At 34.9% G+C, this 26,079-nt stretch overlaps 1 protein-coding gene across 8 annotated transcripts in view; it reads right to left on the reverse strand.

Moving 5' to 3' along the window:
- Nucleotides 1-26,079, reverse strand: part of LOC149080555 (kinesin light chain-like) — a 172,264-nt gene that overhangs the window by 136,279 nt on the left and 9,906 nt on the right. For 4 of the 8 annotated variants that reach the window (XM_089239669.1, XM_089239663.1, XM_089239662.1 and 1 more), the window contains exons 1-2: nucleotides 24,220-24,522; nucleotides 826-1,075 (exon numbers count right to left, since the gene is read on the reverse strand). In XM_089239669.1, coding sequence (XP_089095795.1) covers nucleotides 826-1,075; nucleotides 24,220-24,278 — 309 coding nt within the window. In that variant the 5' untranslated portion in view covers nucleotides 24,279-24,522. The other 4 variants (XM_089239664.1, XM_089239665.1, XM_089239667.1 and 1 more) reach the window with 4 other exon arrangements.

A 26,079-nucleotide genomic window follows, 5' to 3' on the forward strand; every position in this document is an offset into this window, starting at 1 on the left:
AAAAACCAGCTTTGGAAGAAAATAACTGTACCATCTCTAATTTTAAGCATACCATTGTATGCTCACCAACATCTAATATCGTGTACTGAGAGGGGGTGGTACATATTCCATTCAGAAAAAAAGAAAACAGGATTCAAGTGAACTCAATGCCGATTCCTTGTGGTGCCATCTGTTGTGAAAATTTGGAAAAGTGACGTCATAAAGAGAGTGAGCGCAGTTGTCCTCCTTTCTAAATTTTCGAATCTGGTAGCCTTATCCCTACTATACTTTCATTGATAAAAAATATACAATAATTACTGTATTTTAATGTATATAAAGAAAGCCGAGATTTGTTGGGCTAAACATTTGGAAAAAAGTTGGACAATTTATGTCCATAATACTATCCATGTATAGGAACTCCCCTCCCCACAGTTTTTGGCAAAAGGGGTTTCTTACAAACGTTAAAATGTGGCATAGTATAAAATCATAGTATAATACCATGAAAGAAAACTGAATCTTTTGCTAAGTAAGTTGATAGTTGAAGGTTTGAGTGTATAAATTCAAAGTAAAGACTTTCTAATCCTTTTAAGCTATGCTTTCTGGTAACTACTTGATTTTCTCATATTCATTCAAACTTTAAAACAATGTATTGTGCATCATCAGTGGCATTATTCTTTCATGGATTTTAAGAGTAATGGCTAACAGTAGGCCAACAAATGCTGGACTTTTTTATTATGGTCATCTGGACTTATCATATTAATTGACATAGACTGTATAATTAAAACATGAGTAAATGAATATATGAATAGAAAAATACATTGAAAGTGAAGGAGAACAATTCCCCACCTGAGCTTCCCCTAGTCCTAACTCAATAGATTCGATGTGTTTTTTAATAATGCAAGCTTTCTCTTCCATCAGTGGGTTATGTCCATCAGCTTTCTCTTTTTGTACTACTTCCATTGAAGAAAGAAGTCCCGAAAGTATTGAATTGTGTTCAACTTTCAATGCTTCTAGACCTTGGAGCACTGTTTTTGTATTAGATACAATTTCATCCTGAGACATCGGTGTCATTTTGGCCATAGAATGAATTCCTTTTCTAAATAAATATACATATAAATTTAACTACCAGTACAAAAACACATCACAAAATAAAGAAAAACATTTTTACATAATAGATAACAAACAGTTTCCAAAACATATAAATTTACATTATAATATACATAAATGTATGTGAGAAGATTAATTTTTTTTTTCTAAATATATTTGCCAGCAAGATATTATATATTTCCTGATTTGTGTTCCCCATAATGAACACAATTACATAGAACAGGGGTGGCCAACAGCTGGCCCATGAAGTGATTTTGGTAAAAGTACTGTGACAAGGTAAAAGTACCGTGAAAAAATTAAATTTGTGATCACTATTTGAACTATTGGTTCCAACAGCAAATTTCTTGATTAACAAACTGCTTACAAACTTCTTATTTCAGTGAGAAAATTAATTTAATAACTCATTCAATTAATAAGGAGCGGCTTATACACCGCTGATGCAGCCCACAACACTATAGCTGACCATTATGTTGGCCTGCGAACAGAAAGAAGTTGGCCACCCCTGACATAGAATAATATCACTTTGTGCTTTTATAGCAGCTGTGATTCGATTTGAGAAGAGAACTAGACAATGTCTGGATGTCAGGAAATATAAATGTTCAGCAACCTACATGCAAATTTTATTATTTCCTTCACAGCATAGCTTCCAGCAGTCAAATGATCAGCTATATTCTGTGAAAGAAATTCTGGTATTTGCCAAAGAAAAGGTGTATCCATTTCTGAATTAAATTGGGAAAGTTTTACAAGCCAGTCCAGATGAGAGGTTTTTATGTTCAATATGCCAATCAGTCACGCTTGCAGCCAGAGAATGTAGGTACACTGCAAAACCTGGTTGTTCAGCAGCTCAATGGTTCAAATTACTTGCCATGTCATCCTAAAAAAAACCCACATTTCTCTGTAATTGAAACCACCCTTATCACTTCTTAGAATCTCTTACAACATACACAACACTTTGAATAAAGTCCTCTTCAAGACTTCCTGGAATCTGCAATGAACAAGACTCGAAATATTATTTCATGTGAAGATGAAAATGTGATTCATCTGATTAGATAACACATTTCTAATCCTCTGTGGTTCACTGTTTCTCTTTTTTGCCCAGTGCAACCAGATAGAGGGTGTAACCGACTTTTCAAGCAAAATTGGGAATATGTTCACATTATGCATTTTCCTATTAAGTTTTTTCACATGAATTGGTTGGAAAGGACCAAAGTTGATATACTGCAGTACAAAGATTCCAGCCTTGAAGGAAAGGGATATTCAATCATAAGCCATGAAACATGCTGGTGGTCTCAACTTGACAATATTGCCTTTTAGCAACAATTCAGACCTACCATTTATACTTCAGTATGAGCAGAGTTTTTTTTGTTAAAAAATCTATTTCCATATTTGGGTGGGGGTAACATACATATGGGTCAGTTTTTGAGCAGGGACCACCAAAACAGTAGTCCTGAAGTGGGGAGGGGATCAGCTTATACATTAGTATATACTGTACTTGTTAATTATTCTCTCATAATACTTAATCTATCACCATTGGGAAATTGAACAATTCTTTTATGAAGGGATTTTCACAACTGCAAATGGAACCTTACCATCATATACCAGTACACTTGTAAATTGAAATTGCTTGGGAAATCAAGATATCAAGATTCCGTTGTACTTGTTAATTGACATAGGCATAAAATTATTGGAAATATTGAGGGGAGAACTTTCTCAAACCCAATATTTCTATAGGTATGATGGAAATGGTGGCAAATATTGGAGCCCAAGAACCCTTTGCTCACCTACAAAGAGTAGAGATGTAAAATTCTCGAGAATATTCTCATCGAGGACTACTATTATAAATAACTTCAGAATATTCTTATAAGTTCTGGATGAGAATATTCTCCTCTTATTTACAATATGGTTACATATAATATCCTTGAGAATATTCTCTGGAAGGACTACTTTCATAAATTACTGGGGAATATTCTTATAGAAAATAATAAGAATTATTCTGAAGTTATTAATAATAGTCCTTATATTCTTCTCGATGAGAATATTCTTCAGTTACTGAAATCTTTCCAGACAGTATTATCAAGAATATATGTAATAACATGTATTATAATAAATAATCTTGATAAATAACTTGAGAATAATTATTATTTTTGTATAATAATTATTATTTTTGATAAGAATATTCTCAGTAATTCATAATAGTCCTTTGAGAATATTCTTGAGAATATTTTCCGGAGAATGTCTGTTTCTCTTCCCGTCAAGAAGATGGGTATATTGAAGTTTGTAGACCACAATATTAAAGTTTGAAAGCAAGAAAATTAAACCAACAGGGCTGAATAGCACAACTTTTAAAGAAATGTGAGTGATACAGAGTTTAAGTGTATGTACATTGAAGAAAACAACAGTTCTGTATCTTCTTAGAATGAAGGTGATTGTATAATATTTGCTTCCTTTATCAATCAACTTTGGTTTAATTTCTTTTTGTTGTGAACTTATTTCTGAAAATTTATCTAATTTTAAAATAATTTTTTAATGTTTTAATTTAATGGTTTATAAAATCTTTATAACCAAACTTTTAAAATGTCTCATCATGACCTGGAACTTCTCATCACCCCCCAATGACAACTAAAGATGCCATTGGGGGGTGATTATACGAAAAATTGTTTTGTTGTAAATGTTTCAGGCAATGAAAACTGATTTATATTTCACAATATAAACAAATTTAGTAAAAAAATGTAAATTATTTAAAAGAAAAATTAATATTCTCGATTATTCTCCAATTTTTACATCCAGGAGAATATTCTCAGAATATTCTTGTTCTCCAGAGAATATTCTCACCTCACATCTCTAACAAAGAGTTAAGTGAGATGACTCAGTCTAACAGACATTTATGTACAGTGGGTGCCTCATGAATAATGTTAGCATTCGGTATTGTTGTCACTTTTGCAGAGTATGGAATGGATCAATATCATATATATATATAACACAGGAAAAAATTCATTTATATTTTTCACGACAGATTTACTTTACCAATTTTTTTTTTCACAGAAAATAATTAACAAATTTTTAAGAAAAATATTACTACTGGCTATCATTTTTTTTCTTTACACTGGTTTATGCATTTTGGCTCTGCAATGGGGAGCCGTCATCAGAACCTTGTGGTCAGAAACCACACACAAGTAGTAAAAGCTGTTGGAAGGGTCGGGCTATGATGTTTACTTTTGAACGTCTGGAGAGATTGCCTTTGTATTTGCTGAGCCTGAGTAGTCTTTCAATGCAAATTGTGGCACCATCTGTTGTAAAGTGTTGATAACCTTGTCTCGGCCAAGGTCAATAAAGTTTGCCCAAGCTGACGATATAGGTGGCGTGTTTCTTCCATTATTAACGAGAAAATTCTGGCAAGTTCTGATGAAGTATCCCTCAAGAAAATTCAGTTTGGAATGGTGTGTGTCGCTTTTGCAAAATCAAAATTATGAGAAAGTTACCAACAATTCTGGGCGACAGCTGAACTGTTAGCTTGTCCAGGGGTGGGAAGTGACTAAGTCTATTTCGGAGCAGCTTTGGAGCAGCAAAATTCAGGATTTGGAGCAGTTTTGGAGCAGCAAATTCGAGATTTGGATTCGGAGATTCGGAGCAGATATTTATAAATGGGATTCGGAGCAGATATTTATAAATTGGAGCAGTGAAATTAACAAGAATATTTTCGTTAACCCTCAACCCTTTTCAAAATAAAACTGCAGCATGTCTTTTGTTATCAAACATCTTTTCGTCAGCTTGATTTTTGTTTTTGGTGTTTTAGGCAAACACCTTGTTTGAAAGAGCGGCTGTCATAAAATTTTTTGCACCTGTCTATTTAGGATGATTTTTGCTTACTGACGACACTATTTGCTGCCTTGAACAGCAGCACTTCAAATCAGCTAAAAAAAATTTATAAGTTTTTAATTTTTTTATACTTGGAAAGAAATTGTTGCAAAATGGGAGAGAATTTCGGAAGAATCAACTCAATGTTTGGCGATTCAGAACTCATTATCTGGCGAGATTGGCGATCTGACTCTCGCTATTTGGCGAGATTGGCGATTTAACGCTCGTTATTCGGCAACATTGGCGATTTAACGCTCGTTACTCGGCACATTGGCGATTTAACGCTCGTTATTCGGCAACATTAGCGATTTAACGCTCGTTATTCGGCTAAGTTTCTAAACTAACACTCGTAATTCGGCGGACATGCGCTTTTTACTCCCGGAATGAAAAATTTTTTCACGAAACATCGGGATTTAACACAATGACAATCGACTACAGTAATTTCTGCTGCTTCCAGTGACGACCTTTTTTTTAAACGGAAACACTCGAATTTGCACTTTAAAGCTGAAAGGCATTGCAAACCATCTTCAGTTCCACGATCACGGACAATATCGGGGTTTCGCGATGGAAAGCCCGATCAGGGGCCGATAGTTTAAGTATAGTGGAATAAAACACGCTCTTCTCGTAAAGAAACGTTTCGTGGCTAGCAGGAACAAAAATGTTTTGGCGCCCTTTCCGAAATTCCGGGCATACTGAAGCAAAATTCGCTATTTGGCGCAGAAAAATGCGAAAATACGCTATTGGAGCAGGATGGCGCAAGATAGTAGTTTTGGCGCAATTGGCGCAGAGTTCCCACCCCTGCTTGTCCCTTTTCGACATGCTTTTGGTGTTCAGCAACAAATATTAAGATTTCTCTTAGTTTGGCTGATATAGCATTTTTTGCAATACTTGCACGGGATAGAGTAGATACCAGATTCTTTGGAGGGTGGGATGGGATCTTTGAGCTGACAGATGACAGAAGGTGAGTTTATTTGCTGGCTGTAATATTGTATGGAAGTCAAATTTCTTTAAAATGGATGAGAGCATGAAACTAGAAGAATGGAATGGAAGAACAATAATATTGAAAAACTTTTTTGAGTCAGCTGGGAGCAAGTTGGTGATGGGTGTGAGGGTCATTTTTTTTAGGATATTTTTTATGATATAAGATGAAAAACCTCGACCGGAAGCAATGTCACGAAGGGTGTCGAGTCCATTCTGGAGGGAGGCTGAATTACTGCAAAGTTTTAGTGCGCAATGAACAAAAGAAGAAAATGATGGAAGGAACATGCCACCTATATCGTCAGCTTGGGCAAACTTTATTGACCTCGGCCGAGACAAGGTTATCAACACTTTACAACAGATGGCACAGCAATTCGCATTGAAAGACCACTCAGGCTCAGCAAATACAAAGGTGATCTACCCAGATGTCCAAAAGTAAACATCATAACTTCTCCAATGGTTTTTTATTACTTGTGTGTGGCTGCTAACCATGAGGTTCTGATGATGGTTCTCCATTGCAGAGCCGAAACGCGTAAACCTGTGTAAAGAAAAAATGTATTTGTGTTAAAAATGAGTCAATTATTTTCTGTAAATTAAAACCGGGTGAAGGTTCTATTTTTAGTAAATAATTTTTTTTTGTCAAAAGGTTTTTTTTCACATACATATTTAAAGCTAAGGTTGAACCAGACTCACTTTTTCCCTATAAGTTAACGTTATCAACCTGAAAGACGATAGGAGTTCAAAAGATGCCCTCTCCCTTGTAGACAAAAATTTCCATACTCAGTTTGAAATGTGCAAATAATACCATAATAGCCACTGTGATCCATGTACGTGTAATGCTGTTTTCACAATGGCTTTCCTACAGTGAAATCATGTGTATGGTAAAAATCTTGGTAAGTTTCCTTCAACTGATCACATTCAGTTCTATGGCTGGAAGACTTTCTCAAGGAATCTATGGAACGTACCGTGCATTATAAAAAGTAGCATAATTCATAATGCACATTACAAAGTTCCATTCCACCTCCTCACAATTTCATCAATTTAAAAAAAAAGATTGTAGATTGAAGGCGAAAAAAAACATGTTTTACAACATGAAAAAAGGGGGGGGGGGCACAATTTAACATTTTGAATTTGAAACCAGTTATGTGGGAAAAAGGCTCAAGTGGTTCAGTGGTAAGATGCTCATTTTCCACCATAAGGGTCTGTGGGTTTGATCCGGGGAAAGGACATTGAAAACAAGTTCTTTACCTACCAAGCCTGAGGTGACCACTGATATAGATGGCACCTTCATTTCCCACCCAACTCTATTGGTAGTAAATTTCTGCATCGCAATATGACTGGAGTTGGTGTGCTATAAAGTAGTTATGTGGGGTAAAACAGTTGTTCCATTTTCATACATTCCAGGACACATGGTCATAGTACTTACAACCTGGATTTTTTGCCTACAGTTATCAATTGGTTATTGTTATCGGAAACCTCTCTTTAAGTCCCGATGTGATCACATTAGGTGCTGTGCACTATAATACAAATGACAATAATTTATAATGTATATATGAAATATGACACGTGAAATAACAGACAACATGGAAATGAACCTCAAAGATTTTCTTCAACAACTCTCAACCCTATTTCATCTGTTATAACGTGACAGTACCCAATAGTCTAGAGCAGTGGTTCTTAAACTTTTTCCACCCTGCACCCCCTAAATCACTTCAAGCTGGGAAATTTCACAGAACATTTTTTCTGCAAGCGAAAGCTAAAAAATGAGGTGCCAAAATGTAGGTATGATTTGTATTTTTGAATTTAAAAATCAAATTTTTAGCATTATTTCAATTTCTCTGAATAATCAATCAGCATGAGTTGCAATTTTATTTCCTCCATCTCGTACCCCTGGTTAAAAACCACTTTCTAGAGAAATATAATGTAAAAATTGTGTGTAAAAAAAAACAATAAAGCGGGAGCTTTTAAGCTTTTGTCCAAAAGGGTTTTTGAGCAGCAATTTCTTTTTTTCCACCCGTTCTCTGAAATATTATTTCTCATACCCAAATTCCTGAAAATTTGGTTGAAATTCGGAAAATTGTTTTTTTAACCTAATTAACCTATATATACAATGTGAAATATAAGTTCTATATAGTGGTTACCACTATAATAAAATATTTCACTCCCTTTGTGTGATAAAATCTATCATTATCTGAATAGAAATTTGTTAAATGTACTACGCTTGTCTACTATTAATCAAAATCTGAAATGCACAAATAATGATAAATATTAATTTTCAAATATTATATAGTGTTTCATAAAAAATATAAATACATTCTTTATTTATTTTTTTGAATAAAATATGAAAAAAACAAAAAAAAAATTTAATGCATAACAGCATTAAAATTGAAAATAAAAGTCATTTAAGAAAAAAATTCTATATAAGGTTGTTATAAATGTCATTTAAGAAAAAAATTCTATATAAGGTTGCTATAAATGTCATTTAAGGAAAAAATTCTATATAAGGTGGTTATAAATAAATGGACACTACTCAGACACCCCAAAGCAGAATGTTTTGCATTGTTCTGCAATGAGCCCTTGGCTGACTGGAAATGTTCTGCAATAAAAGTTCATATAATAGTCTTTTTTTAAATAAGTGTTTTCTTTTTTAAAATTCTTCCAGATTGTTCTGCGGTAGAACAGATTTTTCTGCGACTTACATCACAGATTTCGGCATATTCTGCTTTGGGACGCAGACATATGTAGCACCCATTCTGATGGAGGTATTTTGATGAAATTTGGCATATAGGATATAAAGACCATGGGGGAAAAGGAAGGATTCAATAAAAAAAAAAAAATTAATTTTTGACCACCAGGTGAAAAAGTGGCAATTCTTTTATCGCAATTATCTTTTTTCTAAAACCCAAATAACATATATACCAAGTTTCAATGAAATATGTCCACCACAACGGGCACTACATAGGTCAGAGTAATGTCAGTTAAATGCCCGTTGTGGTGGACATACTTTATTGAAACTTGGTTACATCATTTGGACCATGGGAAAAAGATAACTGCGATAAAAATGTGCCACTTTTTCACCTGGTGGTCAAAAATTGAACGTTCTCATTATTGAGTCTTTATTTTCCCTATGGTCTATATATCCTTTCTACCAAATTTCATCGAAATACCTCTACCAGAATGGGACACAGAGTAGTGCCAGTTTATTTGTTTTTTAATATTATAATACCACGAGTAGTTCTGCCTCACAAATATATTCAAAACATTGGATAAATCTTCATTCACTCCAAAATTTATGTAACACCATTGTGTTAGACTTTTGGTACATTGCATAATATACCAGGAAGTTGGGTCACTTGGAAGTTCACTCATCCTTTTAAATTCCACTACAAAATATTTTGAACAACTGCTTTGCTGGCTATCATTTTAGGCATAATGTTATTGTTGCTACTACCAAAGTGAAAGCCGTGTCAGTTGAATGCCTGTTGTGGTGGATGCATTTCATGGAAACTTGGTATATACGTTATTTACACCATGGGAAAAAAGATAACTGTGATAAAAAAAAGTGCCACTTTTTCACCTGGTGGTCAAAAATCGAACTATTTTTTATTGAATCTTTCTTTGCCTCATGTGGTCCCACATATACCCTCCTATGTACTGTACCAAGTTTCATCAGAATGAGTGCTACGTACATCTGAGTAGTGCAGACATGCCAACATAGGCTTAAAGCTCGTTAGTAATGATGAATGTTCAGCTCTGCCATGGGGTGGGGGTCCCCCCCCCCAGGACAACATAATCATAGTACAATAAAAAATAATCACTCAAAAATGTAATTTTTTTTTAAATTTTAATTAAAAGTTCATTAAATACAGCACCTCAGCGGCAATGAAACCTAGAGGGCTCAGGCCACATGACCCCCCCCCAACTCCCAAAGCAACGTTCTGAGGTCACAGAGTCCCTTAATAATTCATGAATATTCAATGCAATCTCCTAACCTGCTACACCCTTGTGGGACGTATATACGGACATCTTTTAACCCCAGACACCATCCCTGTTTTCTTCATATCAGAGCTCTACGACAAAACATTCTTTCCAACGCAAGTTCCGTGAACTTAACCATGCACTATGCAAATGAAGCCGGTTCCAGACCCACCGCACTGAACCATTTAAAAACCTGTTTTTAACCTACAGCATGGGATGGTTTTGATGATAAACAGGTTTTTGTTCAGCTATTTGGGCATCGAATAGAGTGGCGGGTTTAGATGTGGCTTTACAGATTGCTTTCTGCATAAAGACATAACAGATCGGCTCAGAGTTTGTCTTCTCTCAAACTCTCTCGCATGCGTATACGAATTCATAATTATGGTAAAGATTGATACAATTTTATAAAAATAATAATAAAAATAAGTAAAACACTACCAGAAACTCAGACCTGATTTTTTTAAAACTGACTTCCGTAGTATTGAGAGTGTCTCCTATAGCTCTGCAGTTCATTGTGGCTATCCCTAGAAACTACGGGCAATCCGTAGCAGTTGGCAACTCTGGTAGTAGAAGAGTTGATCAACTTTGCCCAAGAATATTAAGAAGACACCAACGAATAAGGCAAATACATGAAAATAAAAAGTCCTAATGCATTTCAACACCAATGGGTGCCGTCTTCAGAGGAAAATATAACCATTAGTCCCGCTGACCGAGTTTCCCACTTGGGTTGAAAACCAAATCTTAACGCTCGGTTGCTCAGCGAAAGAAGTACGTCTGTTCACTTCAAACGTCGTGGTCAGAATGAAGCTGTGAGCCTGTGTGAGATACTAATGCAGTGTACTGATTGGACACTTGTGGAATAGCGCTATCTGATTGGTCTATTTGAATTTTCTTATAATTCCAGCTCGAAATGAATTTAAGCCATGGTGTTGCGCGCGATCAGGGGTGTAGATTTATTATCGTTAACTAGTGTATTTTTGAAGGCTCAAATATATGTGCCTTCGTAGAAATCTAAATCAAGATTGATTTAGGTGTTGAAATGCATTAAGACCTTTTATTTTCGTGTATTTGCCTTATTCGTTGGTGTCTTCTTAATAAAAAAAACTCTGGTAGTGTCAGTTTATTTATAACCACCCTGTATAAAATGTGTTTAATATAATATTTATATAATGAATGGTGTGTTTTCCAAAATTCAAATGGAAATATTACTTTATAAATAACTAAAACAAATTAACTTTGTGAATGCACATTAGGGCGGATCGAAAAATATATAGGAATTTTTTTTTTAAATTATTTTTGGCAATAGGTGGGAAAGTTGTCTCTTAGGAATATTAGTTTACATAATTCTTTTAATGAAATCCATTCATATCTTCCGGTGCCCACAAATAGTTAAAAATTTACATTTTTATGAAAAATTGTAAATTAATAAAAAGTGTTTATAAATTTGGCATAGTATTCAGGTATTAAAATATAAACTTATAAATAATAATAATTTTATAATAATACATGAAATATGAATTCAAAAATCAAAGCAATAAATCATAAAACTTATAAAAAGTGAACTTACATAATAGCTTTTTTTAATTCTATTAGTTTGAAGATTTACGTATTTCTAAAGGTTATGCTTTTTGGTATTAAAATGTTTGATATGGCTTCTTGATTTTATCCTATTAAAAAAATATGAAAAAACCATGTCTCTCTTCTCTTCTACACATACACTTTCCGACGTCCCTGACACTAGGCGAATGCATCTTTCAACTGCTTGGGTATGGCATGGATATTTTGACCATTCATCCATTTTCCCAATTTTTACCATGGATTCAATTTCTTCACATGGCACATTCATCAAAAGAGGTGGTTCAAACGTCCAAATTCTTGCCAGTTAATAAGTTCAAAATAATTCATTGCTTTGAAGTATATCTTTAGTACTTGAAAAATTCTTACTTCTGATGATCCTGTTTTTATTTCTAGCACAAATTAGTTTCCGTATTGCTAAAGACCCGATATGCTTTATGTTGTCTGTGAGCATTGGCAATAACAAATTTTCAGGATGACAAAAGAAGCTATTTGATTGAATAACAATATCTACTATCTTTCTTAGATTTGGTTCCAAATATATACACTGCTCAAAACAATTAGGGGAGCACATTGTTTTAACAAAATTACGCAAAGATGTATACCGATAAGTAACATAAAATGAATCATCCATAATTTAAAGCCTAACAGGAAACGGAAGAAGAAGAAAACTTCATATGCAAATCAAAGTTCATGACGTCAAAAACCAGAAAAAGGAGATAAGGGCAGAAATTGGGATGTTGCAGAAACGTCTGTTTTACTGCCGTAACTGTGAAATTCGATTGCGCAGTATTTTTTTTGAGACAAGGTGACTTGAGGATGTCTCAACAACGTGATTTACTGGAATCCATGGCATGGCGTGTTATAGGCAGACTGGAATCCGGGCAAACACAACGTAGTGTCGCGGACGCTGTTGGAGTCACCAGAAGTGTTGTTGCAAGGCTATGGAATCGATTCCAAGAAACAGGAAATGTTAGACGTCGACCAGGGTGAGGTCGGCCACGTGCCACTACAGCAACTGATGATCGGTATGTACGGTTAACAGCCCGGAAACAGAACAGAGAATGCTACGCAGCTGCAAAGACGGTTGCTCTTGGCAACAGGGCGAAGGGTGTCCAGCCAAACAGTACGTAATCGGCTTCATGAGGGAGGGCTCTATGCGCGTAGGCCAATGGTCTGCATTCCGTTGACCCCACGCCACCATGTGGCCCGAAGAAGATGGGCTGCTGAACATCGAGATTGGGAGCAACATGATTGGAGCCAAGTGCTGTTTACAGACGAGTCCCGATTCAGTCTGGAGTGTGACACCCGACGTGTTTTGGTATGGAGGGACAGGGGCACTCGAAATAACCCCGCATTCGTTCGTGAAAGGTCACAATACAGACGAGTTGGATGGATGGTATGGGGTGGAATCAGCATAGGCGGACGTACGGACCTGCATATCATTCGGAATGGCACTTTGACGGCCCGAAGGTATGCAGACGAGATACTGCGACCTCATGTCATCCCTTACACTGGAGCCATTGGAGATTCCTTTGTTTTCCAGGATGATAATGCCCGATCGCATAGAGCTCGTCTGGTGGAGAACATGCTTGAAGCTGAAACAATACAGCGTATGGAATGGCCAGCGTGCTCTCCTGACCTGAATCCAATCGGACGACGCATTGCTGCGCAGCCAAGGCCGCCTGTTACTGTCCGAGACTTGCAGATTGCACTTCTTGAGGAGTGGAACAGTATTCCCCAAAGTCTGATCGATAACCTCATCGCATCCATGGCAAACAGGTGTGCAGCAGTCTTAGCTGTTCGAAGAGACCACACGCCCTATTAAAACTCATGCATCATGTCTAAACAGTACTTCTTTTTATCGTTTACATGTAACCAAATTGCTGCCCTAAATCATCTTTTCATGTTTTTCTATATTTTCAAAGAATTAAAGCTTAATTCCAAATTTTTTCACGTCTTTTTTCTGTATTGCGCATTGATACGCGTGTACTATCCATTGTATGCCAATACGTGGCTGTCTTGCACAGTTTTCTTCACTTTTTTGCTTGCTCCCCTAATTGTTTTGAGCAGTGTACGTGACCTCCCTTTGTCCCACTGAAAATGGACATTATATTGGGAGGGTCATTATATCAAAAGTAAAACATATATGATAGTCGTTATATGAAAACATTTGGGACTTATCCTACCGGGTTGTAATGGAATGGTCCTTATAATGTGGGGGTCATTATAAAGACTGACTGTATAATGTCAAATGTATTTTCCTCACTTATCAGAACCCCTTGCTTTGTGGCCTTACTTAAGGGTTCCCTTTTCCTTAGAGAATAATTGTGCCCTTCAATACTTTTTCCTTTCTTTTCTCAGCATGTGATTTCTTTTTTATGCATGTGAATTCCTTCCCTGGGAAAATCTGTATTCTTTGGAAAATTTTTATAACTGAAACCCCCCCCCCCATTTTTAAGCAAATCCTACAGGAAAATAGAAGAGCTATTGCCAGGAGGGGGGGGTGTTTTTTTACTTTCAAGTGGGGTGACCACAATCAGCCTTTCAACATAAACAGCTTCAAATGCCAAAAAAAACAAAAAAAAACATGGATACAAGTGGGGGAAAAATTACTTTGTACAGTTGAAACTTCAAATCAATTCAGCACGAATCTTTTTCGCAAATTTAGATCATGTCATTTTGCCGGTTTTTGATCATCAAGACTGATGATTTTTTTTCGAACTGAGTCGCTGAACAATAAATCCAACACGAAAAGTAAATTAAATTTAAAAAAACAGAAATTATAGCAATATCACTGCTTGTGGATTCTCCCCAACTGTCGTACAAAATAATTTGCTCACACTAATCATCCTGTTTTTTTCCTCCTCAAAAACTTCAAATTTTCCTAAATTTTAGAAAAAGTTTGAATTAAACAAGATAGAAAATTAATATTAAACTAGATAGAAAACTCAAGGAGGAGTTTGTAAAAATTAAAATTCTCAAAAAATCGATTTAAGCAAGTTCCGCTATACATGTCCAAATTATTGCATAGTTGTACATCAGTTATTTCCACATTTGTGCATAAAAATGTCTTCAGATGTTGCTTTCTTTTGTACTTTAGTTTTAGAAGCACGCATTCTCATTTTTGGGACCCTCTTAACCAGGGTAACCTTGGTTTTAACCAAGTGTTTTTTTTAAAAAAAACAAGTTTGGTTTTTTTTCAAAAAGTCAAATAAACGTGGCCTAAATATCATTTTTCCTTGAGAAATATCATAGTGGTTCATTATTAGTCAAAATTTTTCATTTTTATCGCATTCTATATTCTTGGGGTATATTTTGATGGTATATCTTTAAATGGCACAAGATGGTGTAAGTGGTTTTTTTTTCCAAAAAGTCTCATAAAAGTGGCCTGAATATATATATATTTTTTTCATATGAAGTATCTTAGTTATTTAAAGTTATATACAGAAGCCAAAATGTCTCATTCTTATCACATTTTCTAACCTTTGGCTACATTCTGATGCTTTATCTTTACCAAATTCATGAATAAGGATTGTATCATACATCTAAATGTAATGGTGTATTTATATATCTCACAGGGTTTCTTTTTCCCTTCACAAAGAAGCAGCAACAGTAGTGATACCATCATGCTAGAGGCCAGGGTTGTTTGGTTTAAACCACGTTGGTTTAAACCATGGTTTAAACCTTGGTTTTAACGAAGTGGTATTTTTAAAAAAACCACTTCGGTTTTTTTCAAAAAATCAAATAAAAGTTGCCTAAATATAATTTTTTTTCCTTGAAAAATATCATATTGGTTCATTATTAGCCAAAATGTTTCATTTTTATCACATTTTATATCCTTGGGTACATTCTGATGCTCTATCTTTAGCAAATTCATGAATAAGGATTGCATCACACATCTAAATGTAGTGGTGTATTATCTCACAGGGTTTTTTTTCCCCTTCACAAAGAAGCAGCTACAGTAGTGACACCATCATGCTAGGGGCAGGTGGTCCTATAATCCAATAAAGACACCAGCTGTCCTTAAAGGACAAAGACTAGTGTACTAGTAGTTACATCACCTCAGACATTTTCATTTTCTTTCCCATAAGAAGTAGCACATCTCCTACTGTATATCTCTCAGTCTTAATATTCAATAGTTGTTTTTTTTTATACTTTCACTGTTAGGCCCAGTTAATCAGGGTTCTACTGTATAGTAGTAGTGACAGATTTATGAAAAATAATCAGCTATATACAGGGTGATTATAATTAAAGTTTTGATTCAAAAACTATATAATAAGTACTGGTCAGAATGACTTGGAAATTTGCATGGATACTCCTGAAGCAATGGAATTTTCTTTGGCGAAAGAAAAAAAGTGCAAGTAGTGCAAAATGTGCAAGTAGATGATGCTGTACTTGGCCAGCAGTATAATCTATTGTGTGCAGCCACATCATTTCGGCAGTTCCACAGCATCAGTGTGTGGATAGAACAACTTCTATCAAGATGCACATTGCAATACCAGCAAAGCATCTGCTGAAGACCCATTTTGACAATTGTGGTGTCCTTATAAGAAATGACTAAAAGAACTAAACTGATAAGAACATACAACGCCACCTAGTGTTGTGTAAGGGGAACTAGTGAGTTCCACCTCAGACATCAAGTAGACAAGATGTCTAAATGTTCTGCTCTTTCCGCTTTATAAATTCTTCCTATATATATGAATGTAATCTATCTAAGTCTAAAGTAATAATAAATAACTCATCAAAATAAATACCCATGTGTTATCCACTCGGCTAACAAAGTGTTAAAGAAAACACAACAAGGAAGCCGAGTACACCTTGCAGGACGGATGTATAATGCATGGTCAAAGAGTTTTTATTCCGAAGAAATTTAGAAATCAAATTCTTGATGAACTCCATCAAGGCCATCTGGGCATTGTTAAAATGAAAGCAATTGCTCGATCCTATGTCTACTGGAGGGACATTGATAGCGACATAGAAAAAGCTGCTAAAAACTGTCCAGATTGCTCCAGATTCAAGTCCGATCCGGTGAAAGCAAGGGTACACCATTGGGAATACCCGAGTGCTCCGTGGGAGAGAATTCACGTAGATTTCGCAGGTCCCATATTCGAGCATATGTTTTTGATCGTAGTCGATGCTCATTCTAAATGGATGGAAGTATACCCGATGAAATCAACAAACACGTTCAAGGAAGTTGAATGCCTACGGGACTGTTTCTCTCGATTTGGACTGCCTTTAGTGTTAGTGAGTGACAATGGTCCTCAGTTCACATCACACGAGTTGGAAATATTCATGAGGAATAATGGAATAAAGCACAAAACGTGTGCTCCCTTCAAACCATCAAGCAACGGGCAGGCAGAGCGATACGTTCACACCTTAAAACAATCCCTTCGGGCGATACAAAGATTTCCCGGAAACATCTACCAAAAAGTGAGCACGTTTCTGTTGAATTACAGAAAAGCGCCAAATGTGACTACCATGCAAAGCCCAGGAATGTTATTCCTAAAAAGAGAAATCCGAACTAGGATAGACCTAGTCTTGCCAAATATCAAGAACAGGGTTCAAGAAAGGATCAGAAATGAGGTCACAGACTTCTATGACCGAACTTTCGAGCCAGGAGATCGTGTGGCTGTGCGAGATTACAGATTCGCCAATAACAAGTGGAAGTTCGGAACTGTTCTCAACAAAGACGGAGTTCTGCACTACACTGTAGATGTAAATGGAACTCTCTTCCGACGTCACATCGACCAGATGAGAGCAGCTGGCAATCAAGTTCAGCCAACCTTGGGGATACCCAGAGTTCCAGGCAAACTTTCATCAACTCCTGTCGCTGCTGACTCCGAAGTACAGATTGCTCCAGAAGAACAGACAACTCCGGAAGAGATCAGTAGCGATCTACCAACACCAGCTAAGGCACCAGCGACGTCCAGCAAGCCACCAGCGATGTCCAGTACTCCCGTTGCTTTGCGACGTTCCCAACGAACCAGGAAAGCTCCTGTCCAGTTGGATCTTTAAATTAGCGGAGAGGAATGTGGTGTCCTTATAAGAAATGACTAAAAGAACTAAACTGATAAGAACATACAACGCCACCTAGTGTTGTGTAAGGGGAACTAGTGAGTTCCACCTCGGACATCAAGTAGACAAGATGTCTAAATGTTCTGCTTTTTCCGCTTTATAAATTCTTCCTATATATATGAATATAATCTATCTAAGTCTAAAGTAATAATAAATAACTCATCAAAATAAATACCCATGTGTTATCCACTCGGCTAACAAAGTGTTAAAGAAAACACAACAACAATAACAGGATTGCACAACACCTGGCCGGCCATCAGTTCATTTGACTTTAACAACTTCTGGCTGTGGGGAGTACCTCAAAATGTTATTGAATTATTATCATAATTATTATATTATGAACAGTGGTCGGATTGTAAACTTTGGTGAATTGCAAGCTTCAGCGCATCCCCTATATGTTAGAAGTTCCTCAGGAATATTAATGTGGGGGCGTGTTTGGTTTAATAAAGGTGAATTGCGAGTGCATCCACATCATGACCATGGCATACTCTGATGTGTTGTTAAACAAGAATTTTTGTGCTTTCACCTCATAGCCAGAACACGATAGACAACATATTTAACATTTCTTGAGTAAGTTAGAGTGAAGTAATTGAACAAATAACTACATCTCTTTTTGTGATGTTTCCATGAACTATGAAATCGTGCAATGCTATAATTAAGTCATCATTTTGCCATGACTGGCTATTGTTTCTATTCTGCAAGCAAATTTCCCATGTGTTGGATGATGTCATTAATTTTACATTTTGAAGTCTTTTTTCCCCCTTTACTTAATAAAATTATATTTCTTCAGGAATATTCATATGAATTTTCAAGTCATTCTGACAATTGTTCTTTTTTTTAGTGCTTTGAAATCAGAACCTTAGTTATAATCACTCTGTATATCGTAAATCGTTAATTAATCTGCATTATTTATGCTTCATTAAATACATTATATTCACCTAATTTTTATTATAGTTTTTGCAAAATAGCTTCCTAATTAAGCATACTGAAAGTAACTGGAGAAAACATCTTTATATTATATGATTAATAATAACATTAAAAGAATTTTCAAACACTAAGTAATCCATTGAGTTAAGCAAAAAATAATTAAATTACAAAAGTTGGTTTTTGTTAAAATGAAAGAAATATTTATTATGGGAACACCATTAATTAATATGGGAATAGTGTTAATTACATTGATCAACATTTTATTTTAATTAATTATTATCAGTTTGAATGATTTTTCAGAAATTTTATTGTTTTTAATGTTAATACTATTTAAAACAAAAAAAAACCGGTTTTTTTACCAACTTTGCTCTTAACACATGACTGGGGGAGGGACCTCATGATAATCAGATTTGTTACTATGATTTTTGAGAGTAAAAATGTGTATTAGTAGCATGGGGGCAATGCCCACAAACATCAAAGATGTGTGCGGGTGATGTTCTGTATGTGTATATTTATGTGGCATCATCGTGCTGCCCCAGCATATAATTACAAAGCAGCTTACTGAGGAATTAGCATACAGCGATTGTGATAAAGAAGATAGCAAAATGGCACAAGGGAACTTGTGAACGAAACAGTGTTCAGCCAAATACCTTGCTAACTTTGATACTGTGAAACTGAGAAATCATGCATGTAAATTAAACATTTTTTTAAAAATAATATAGTAATAAATTATCCACTCAAATAAATGTTTATGCATTAGAAAAATCTCTGAATTTCTTGATGCAGATTAAATAACGCTGCATGTTTTCTGCACTTCATTTTGCGAAGAGGTTGAAAGAGAAATATTGAATTTTTAAAAAAAAATTATAAAGAATAACTATCGATGATTTCTAAAAAAAAAAAACAAATTCCAGCAGAAAAATTGGTATTTTTCTCTATAAAACATGTGACCAAAAACTTCCTCCATTCCCCAAAATTTTATTGCTGGTGAATGATATTTACATACATGGATTATATGATGAACAAGTTTTTTTCAAAGCGGTGAAATTTGTATAGCCAAACTTTATGCAGCCCCATATTATTCTCAATAAATTATGGTTTCTGTTAAAATTTAAAGTTATATAACTGTCAGTGCTGACCATGTGCATAGCAGCTGAAAAAAATGAGAAAAGGTTTGAGTGAGAAATAAATTTCCATCATTTTTTTTCCAAGAAAATAATTATTTTTATATTAAAAGGCTCTGAAAGATTGCCTGATAAACTCTCAAAAAAGTATCGTTCACCTTCTGTCAGTTTTGAAAGTACTTTTCTTATTTTAAAAAAATTATGAAGAAAAATAAATCAAAGATCCTCAAAAATCGAAGAGAGGGAAACAAAATGACCAAAATGCTTAGCTCTAATCCACAACCTTTGCCGTGAGAGTTGTATACTCTATCTACTACACCAGTGGTTCTCAACCAGGGTGGGGGGGGGGGGCCTAGGATATTCCAGGGGGTTACAGATGAAAATCTGACAAAAGGGGAGACACAGCTGCTGATAAGGGGGGGGGGCCACGAAGAAATTTGTGAAAAGAGTGACCAAAAAAATTTAATTTCAAACAAAATGCATAGAATATCGTATTCACAATTTTTCCCCCAATTTAAATAACATTAACATGAGGTAGGAAATAAAAAGTGTTGTATGTAAATGCATCGGTTACAGCGAGTATGACATTTTATTGACAAACCGTTAGTGCTAGAGGCATACTTCCAATTATAAAAGGTATCCAAATAACATGAAGTACTCAGATATGTCATTCGTGTTGCAAGTTGTTTTATGGTTATTAAAATAAATATATGTAAACTTTTATATAGACATCCTGTGCTCAAAAACCCAATTCCCATGTTTTTGCCCTGTTTAATGTTCTCTCGATGCCACCTAAAAAATATCCACAGATCATAGTGCAATGAGATATTTGAATTCAAAAAATGCAGAAAAGATGGGAAAAAAACAGCTTTAAATACGGATAAACCATTTTGCCTGCATTTAACGCTATTAAAAGCGTGAAAATTTTTTAGTTGTCATCAAGAGAAACAGGGCAACAACTTTCTAATTGAGTTTTTGATTACAGGGTGTCTGTATAAAATGTTAACATGTTTATTTTAATAACTATACAAAACAACTTGTAACATGAATGACATATCTGATTAGTTCGAGTTATTTGGATACCTCTTGTAATTGGGAGTATGCCTCTAGAATCAACGATTCATCAGTAAAATACCATATGCCCTGTTGTCTATACACCCTGTATATACAGTGTCACTAGAGATGTGAGGTGAGAATATTCTAATATATTCTGAGAATATTCTCCTGATGTAAAAATTGGAGAATAATCGAGAATATTTATTTTTCTTTTAAATAATTTAATTTTTTTTACTAATTTTGTTTATATTGTGAAATATAAATCAGTTTTCATTGCCTGAGATATTTACAACAAAACAATTTTTGGTATAATCACCCCCAATGACAACTTTAGTTCGAGAATATTCTCTAGGCCATGATGAGAGGTTTTAAAAGTTTGGTTATAAAGATTTTAGAAACATCTAGCTTAAAACCTTAAAAAATATTTTAAAATTAAATAAATTTTCAGAAAATAAGTTCACAACAAAAAGAAATTAAACCAAAGTTGATTAATAAAGGAAGCTATTCTTATATAATCACCTTCATTCTAAGATACAGAACTGTTGTTTTCTTCAATACACATACACTTAAATTCTGTATCACTCGCATTTCTTTGAAAGTTGTGCTATTCAGCCCTGTTGGTTTAATTTTCTTGCTTTAAAACTTTAATATTGTGGTCTACAAATTTCAATATTCCGATCTTCTTGACGGCCCCAAAGCAGAATGTTTAGCACTGTTCTGCGACGAGCCCTCCTGACTGGAAATGTTCTAAAGTGAAAATTCCCATACATGTAATAGCTATTACATGTATGGGGAAAAAAAACCACTAGTGGTTTTTTTTTTGCACTTTTTCTTAAATTCTTCCAAATTGTTCTGCAGTAGCGCTAATTGTTCTGCAACGTACGTAGCAGATTTTGGCTTATTCTGCTTTGGAGCTTGACGGGAACAGAGAATATTCTTGAGAATAATTCTCTCAAAGGACTATTATTAATAACTTCAGAATAATTCTTACTATTTTCTATAAGAATATTCCCCAGTAATTTATGAAAGTAGAGAGAATATTCTCAAGAACATTATATATAACAATATAATAAATAACAGCAGAATATTATCATCAAGAACTTATAAGAATAATCTCAAGTTATTTATAATAGTAGTGATGAGAATATTCTCGAATATTCTCCTTGATGAGAATATTCTCCAAAAGATTATTCTCGAGAATTTTACATCTCTAAGTGTCACTTTATTAAATCTGACATTTTTTGCAATCTAAAAGAAGGTAAGATGCTTTTTTCTCAATTTCAATTTAAAATATCAAACTTTAACAGAAATAAGTAGAAAACTTATTTAGATACTATAGGAAAAAAATTGTAATAAAGTTACAAGCTTTGTTTTTTTCAATTGTAAAACTGATAAATTAGTACTATGTGTCTGTTCACAGCCTGAACAAGTTAGTGTAGAATGTAGAGCTTGACAATAATTCGGAGACACTATTCATCTCTATACTTATACATGAAATGCTCAGCTATGCAAAATATGTAGGGGAGACCAGGGATGGTTATCACTTTTTTTACATTTCACTTAATTTCGGGTATGTAATTCAAACCAATCCAACTGTTTAATGCATCTACATCAAGTTTGAACATTCAGCATGCATTAGAGCTTTTTGCGGATACAAAAAAAACATCACTTTCTATGAAAGATAAATTTTTGAAAATTTCTTGTCAAGTGAGACAACTACAAAGCAAGTTGTCACGCAACATTACTTAGGTATTCACTCATTATAAAACATTGAAAATGATGGAACTAAATAAGCTTTGTAAAATTTATCATGAAAAAAAAAATTCTCTTGTATAACTTTATTATATTGTCAATCTGCCCATCAAAATGGAAAAAAAAAGCTGAAATAATTTATTACTTTGGTTTATGTAGATATTTTTTTATGTATCCCTCTTGTTCTGCTTGTTACACTAGAAAATTATGAACGTTGATAATGTAATTAAACTGCAATTTGTTTGAATTTTACTTATCGCCACTTTTGAACAGTAATTTCTGCAATTCTGACAAGCGTTGCCATTTGTAAAAAGGATTTTAACAAGTACCTTGTGAAGTGGAATAATAGCCTCAAAATTATTGAGAATTTTTATTAATACACATTTGCAACATTTGAAATAAATTCAAGGGTATTATGTTTATATATTTATGTTTGTTATTTTGTTTATTTTTTTTAACATTTATTTTATTGTATTATGCTTATTTTGCTTTTCCCATATTTTCATAAATTAAAAATTAATTTAATTTAATTCAAAAATATTTATACTTCAAACAATATTTGAATAACTATCTTCTAAGGCGAAAAAAGGAGGAGGAGAAAATTAATCATGGTCACAAGGGGGGGGGGCACAGAAATGAGAAATCGTTGAAGGGGGACTATGGGCAAAACAAGGTTGAGAACCACTGTACTACACCACAGCAGACATCAAATTTAGGATGGAATTAAATAGATCACAAAAAAATAAACCATGTCATTGAACTTTGCCAAGTGCTTTTCTACAAGTGGCGACCAATCATAAAACCTTAAATTCCTCTGTTACGCCTGGTATATAGGAATCTAAACTTTGTTTATATGCCCCCCCCCCCCAGACCTTCCATCTTTTTCCACCTATGATTGAAGGCAGGCACCTTAAGCTAAGTTGGGGGCTGATAAGCATGGCTCTCGCAAGGGTGGGGCTTACAGGGCTCCTGACGATTATCATAATTTTTTGTTTTCTAACACTATAAATGGGCATAAATGGTGAAAGGCAGGTCTGAGTGGGGCTAGCAAAAGGTCCCAGCCTAGGGGCCCTGCTACAGGATGTAGCAGCCTATACTCATGTTTCCTATTAATGAATGAAAAGAAAAGGTAATTGGGGTTTAAGCATCAATTTTAATGTGGTGTAGGTGTAAATCTTGAATGAATAACTTTTAATTTCAGAGGAAAATGTTCACTGCATTTAAACGAAAGGCACTCACTCATTGGCGTACACAGCCCCCTCAATTGTATACGAGATTATAGTGTTATTTTGCAGGGAAAAAACTTAAACTCCCCCCCATGAGAAGAAAAAAAAATTTAACCACCACCTTCCCCCTTGAGAAAATGCTGCGTACGCCTATGCACTCACTCATTAAATTTTAAATGCTCAAAATAGCCCCAAGAGTAAATCATAATGCAGTCGAACCTCAGTAAGACGAAAAAAAAACCATTGAAAATCCTTCCTACTAACGGATGAAAAAGCGATTTAATTACACGTCCAACGTAAACAAAATTTATTTCGTATTGAGCGATTTTGCCTTTACAGTTTTGAATGTATAAAGAAAATGAAAGAAAAAGAAAAGAAAAGCTTGAAATCTCTTCACCTTATTTTGAATTCTGAGCTGCGAAATTCAAAAATTTGAATTTATTAGAAGAATTATACAGTTTTGTTTCAGATGAACTTGAAATCATATCACATCGCATATGCTTTTTAACCCACCTGTAAGAATGTCAATCACTCATTTTTGTGACTAAGCCGGAGTAGTGACGTCATTGAAAACATATGTTTACCTGGAAGGTGAGCGCTTTCCTCTCCACTGTAGTAGTTTCTGCTTGGCATTAGAAAACATCCCATAGATACTTAACCACCTCACATTTTTTTCTCTAATGCAAATACCAATGAAGTACCAATGAAGAAAAATTATTCGTCCACTAGCTCTCTCCAAGATTATTTACTTGTTTTACGAAAACTGCTGAATAAACACGCAGTTCACCACTGCGTCATCATTTCAACTCCAGTCACCCGGAGACAATATATATAGTACACTCCCACCTTACTTTAAACCCCTCTCTTCCTTATACGTTGTACTAGTTGGTTTAGGGAGGGGGATTTTCAACCGGTTTTCCGGGCATGCTTCGCGCAACAATAAATCTCTCGCTTCACGAACGAGCGAGAATCGGTTGCGATTGTACGTGATTCAGAAAGAACCTCGATAAAATAAAAATTTACAATTTAAATGGAGCATCAAGAAAAATATTTTCCAGTAGCGAAAATGATGCGCTAAAACTACAACGACGACCACTCGGAGCTACATCGCTAAAGGGGAAAGTGAATGGTTACACAGTTGGTATGCAATACCAATCGAACACAATATTAGCTCTTCTGTCTACTCGTGAAATATAAAGAGAGATTACCCCTACCCCAATTTTATGTCTACTACTTGTCGACGAAAACTTATATAAACGAAAATTCACTCTTTCGCCGGGGCCACTATCAATATTGGCACCTAATATCGCCGTTATTTTCAACGGAAAAAGAATAAATTCAATGCCTTTCCTGGTCCCTGCCCTCCCCTAGAGTCGGCTCCCGTGAACGTTATGCTACAAGTTTATGATGTTAGAAGCGTATAATACATTTGCTTTCATTAAAAAAATCCTTCGTACAATTTTTAAATGTAAAAATAATAACTAATGCTATGCAGGTATATAGTGTGACTACGGAAAGATGGCCTCCGATCTTGTATGACCTTCATCACGAAAAAAAAAAAAGGGTTCATTCTTCAGTAGGGAGAAATGGGGGGAAAAGAACTCCAGCAGCAACTCTGGAGGATGTTTAATTTTGCTTTTTCTCTTATGTCTCCGAAGGAAGAATTAACCTTTTCTTGTCAAAGGCCGTCTTTCCGTGGTCACACTATACAGTGGACGTTCTTAGAAAGTTCGTACCACCTAAATTTCTGCAGGTTCGAGAGGGAATATCGGCTGTGAGGCACGAATGTTCGCAGCTATTCCCAACTTATTGGGCCAAATGGTTAGAATATTTACAAATTAAAAAAGTAAATGTCAACAAAGAATTTCAAATAATTAAAGAGCTTTCGACTCGTTTCTAGATGAGATGAAATGGAAAACTCTCAGACCGAAGAATTCTGGACGAGGAAAAAAACAACAATGAATTTTTGTGTAGGTTCTAATTTGCTACCAAAATCTTTTTAGGAAGGCAGGACTATTTTCACCACATAATATATAGCATAGCCTTCGAAACCTGCGGCCATTTCATACCTCCCAATAATTAATGCAAAACTCCCAATAATTAATACAACGCAATGCATCTTTTCCCTCTCCTGCCTAAGGGCTTGAGACGCTTATACAGGGTAGTAACTATCGACCGCTCAATAATAGCATAAGTGATTCCTTGTGAAAAATTAATACGGAAAAGTGTTTTCAGTTTTCTATCATTTTTGTTTCAGTTTTCTAATATTATTTTTTGTCGAAAATTTCAGAAAATCCAAAGTAATCCAAAGAGTAATTTTATAAATTTCAGACATGAAAAAATTGACGATACTCAAATACCGGAAAATAATTTACTCTATTACAGTAAATCTATAAAAAATGCGTGAATTATGAACTCAATTTTTGGCATAAGTTTATGGGGGT

This window comes from Pholcus phalangioides, unplaced genomic scaffold (assembly GCF_987345545.1).
Source record: "Pholcus phalangioides strain wild (caught in Gottingen) unplaced genomic scaffold, Ppha-v1.0 ptg000011l_1, whole genome shotgun sequence".
Lineage (NCBI taxonomy): Eukaryota > Metazoa > Arthropoda > Arachnida > Araneae > Pholcidae > Pholcus > Pholcus phalangioides.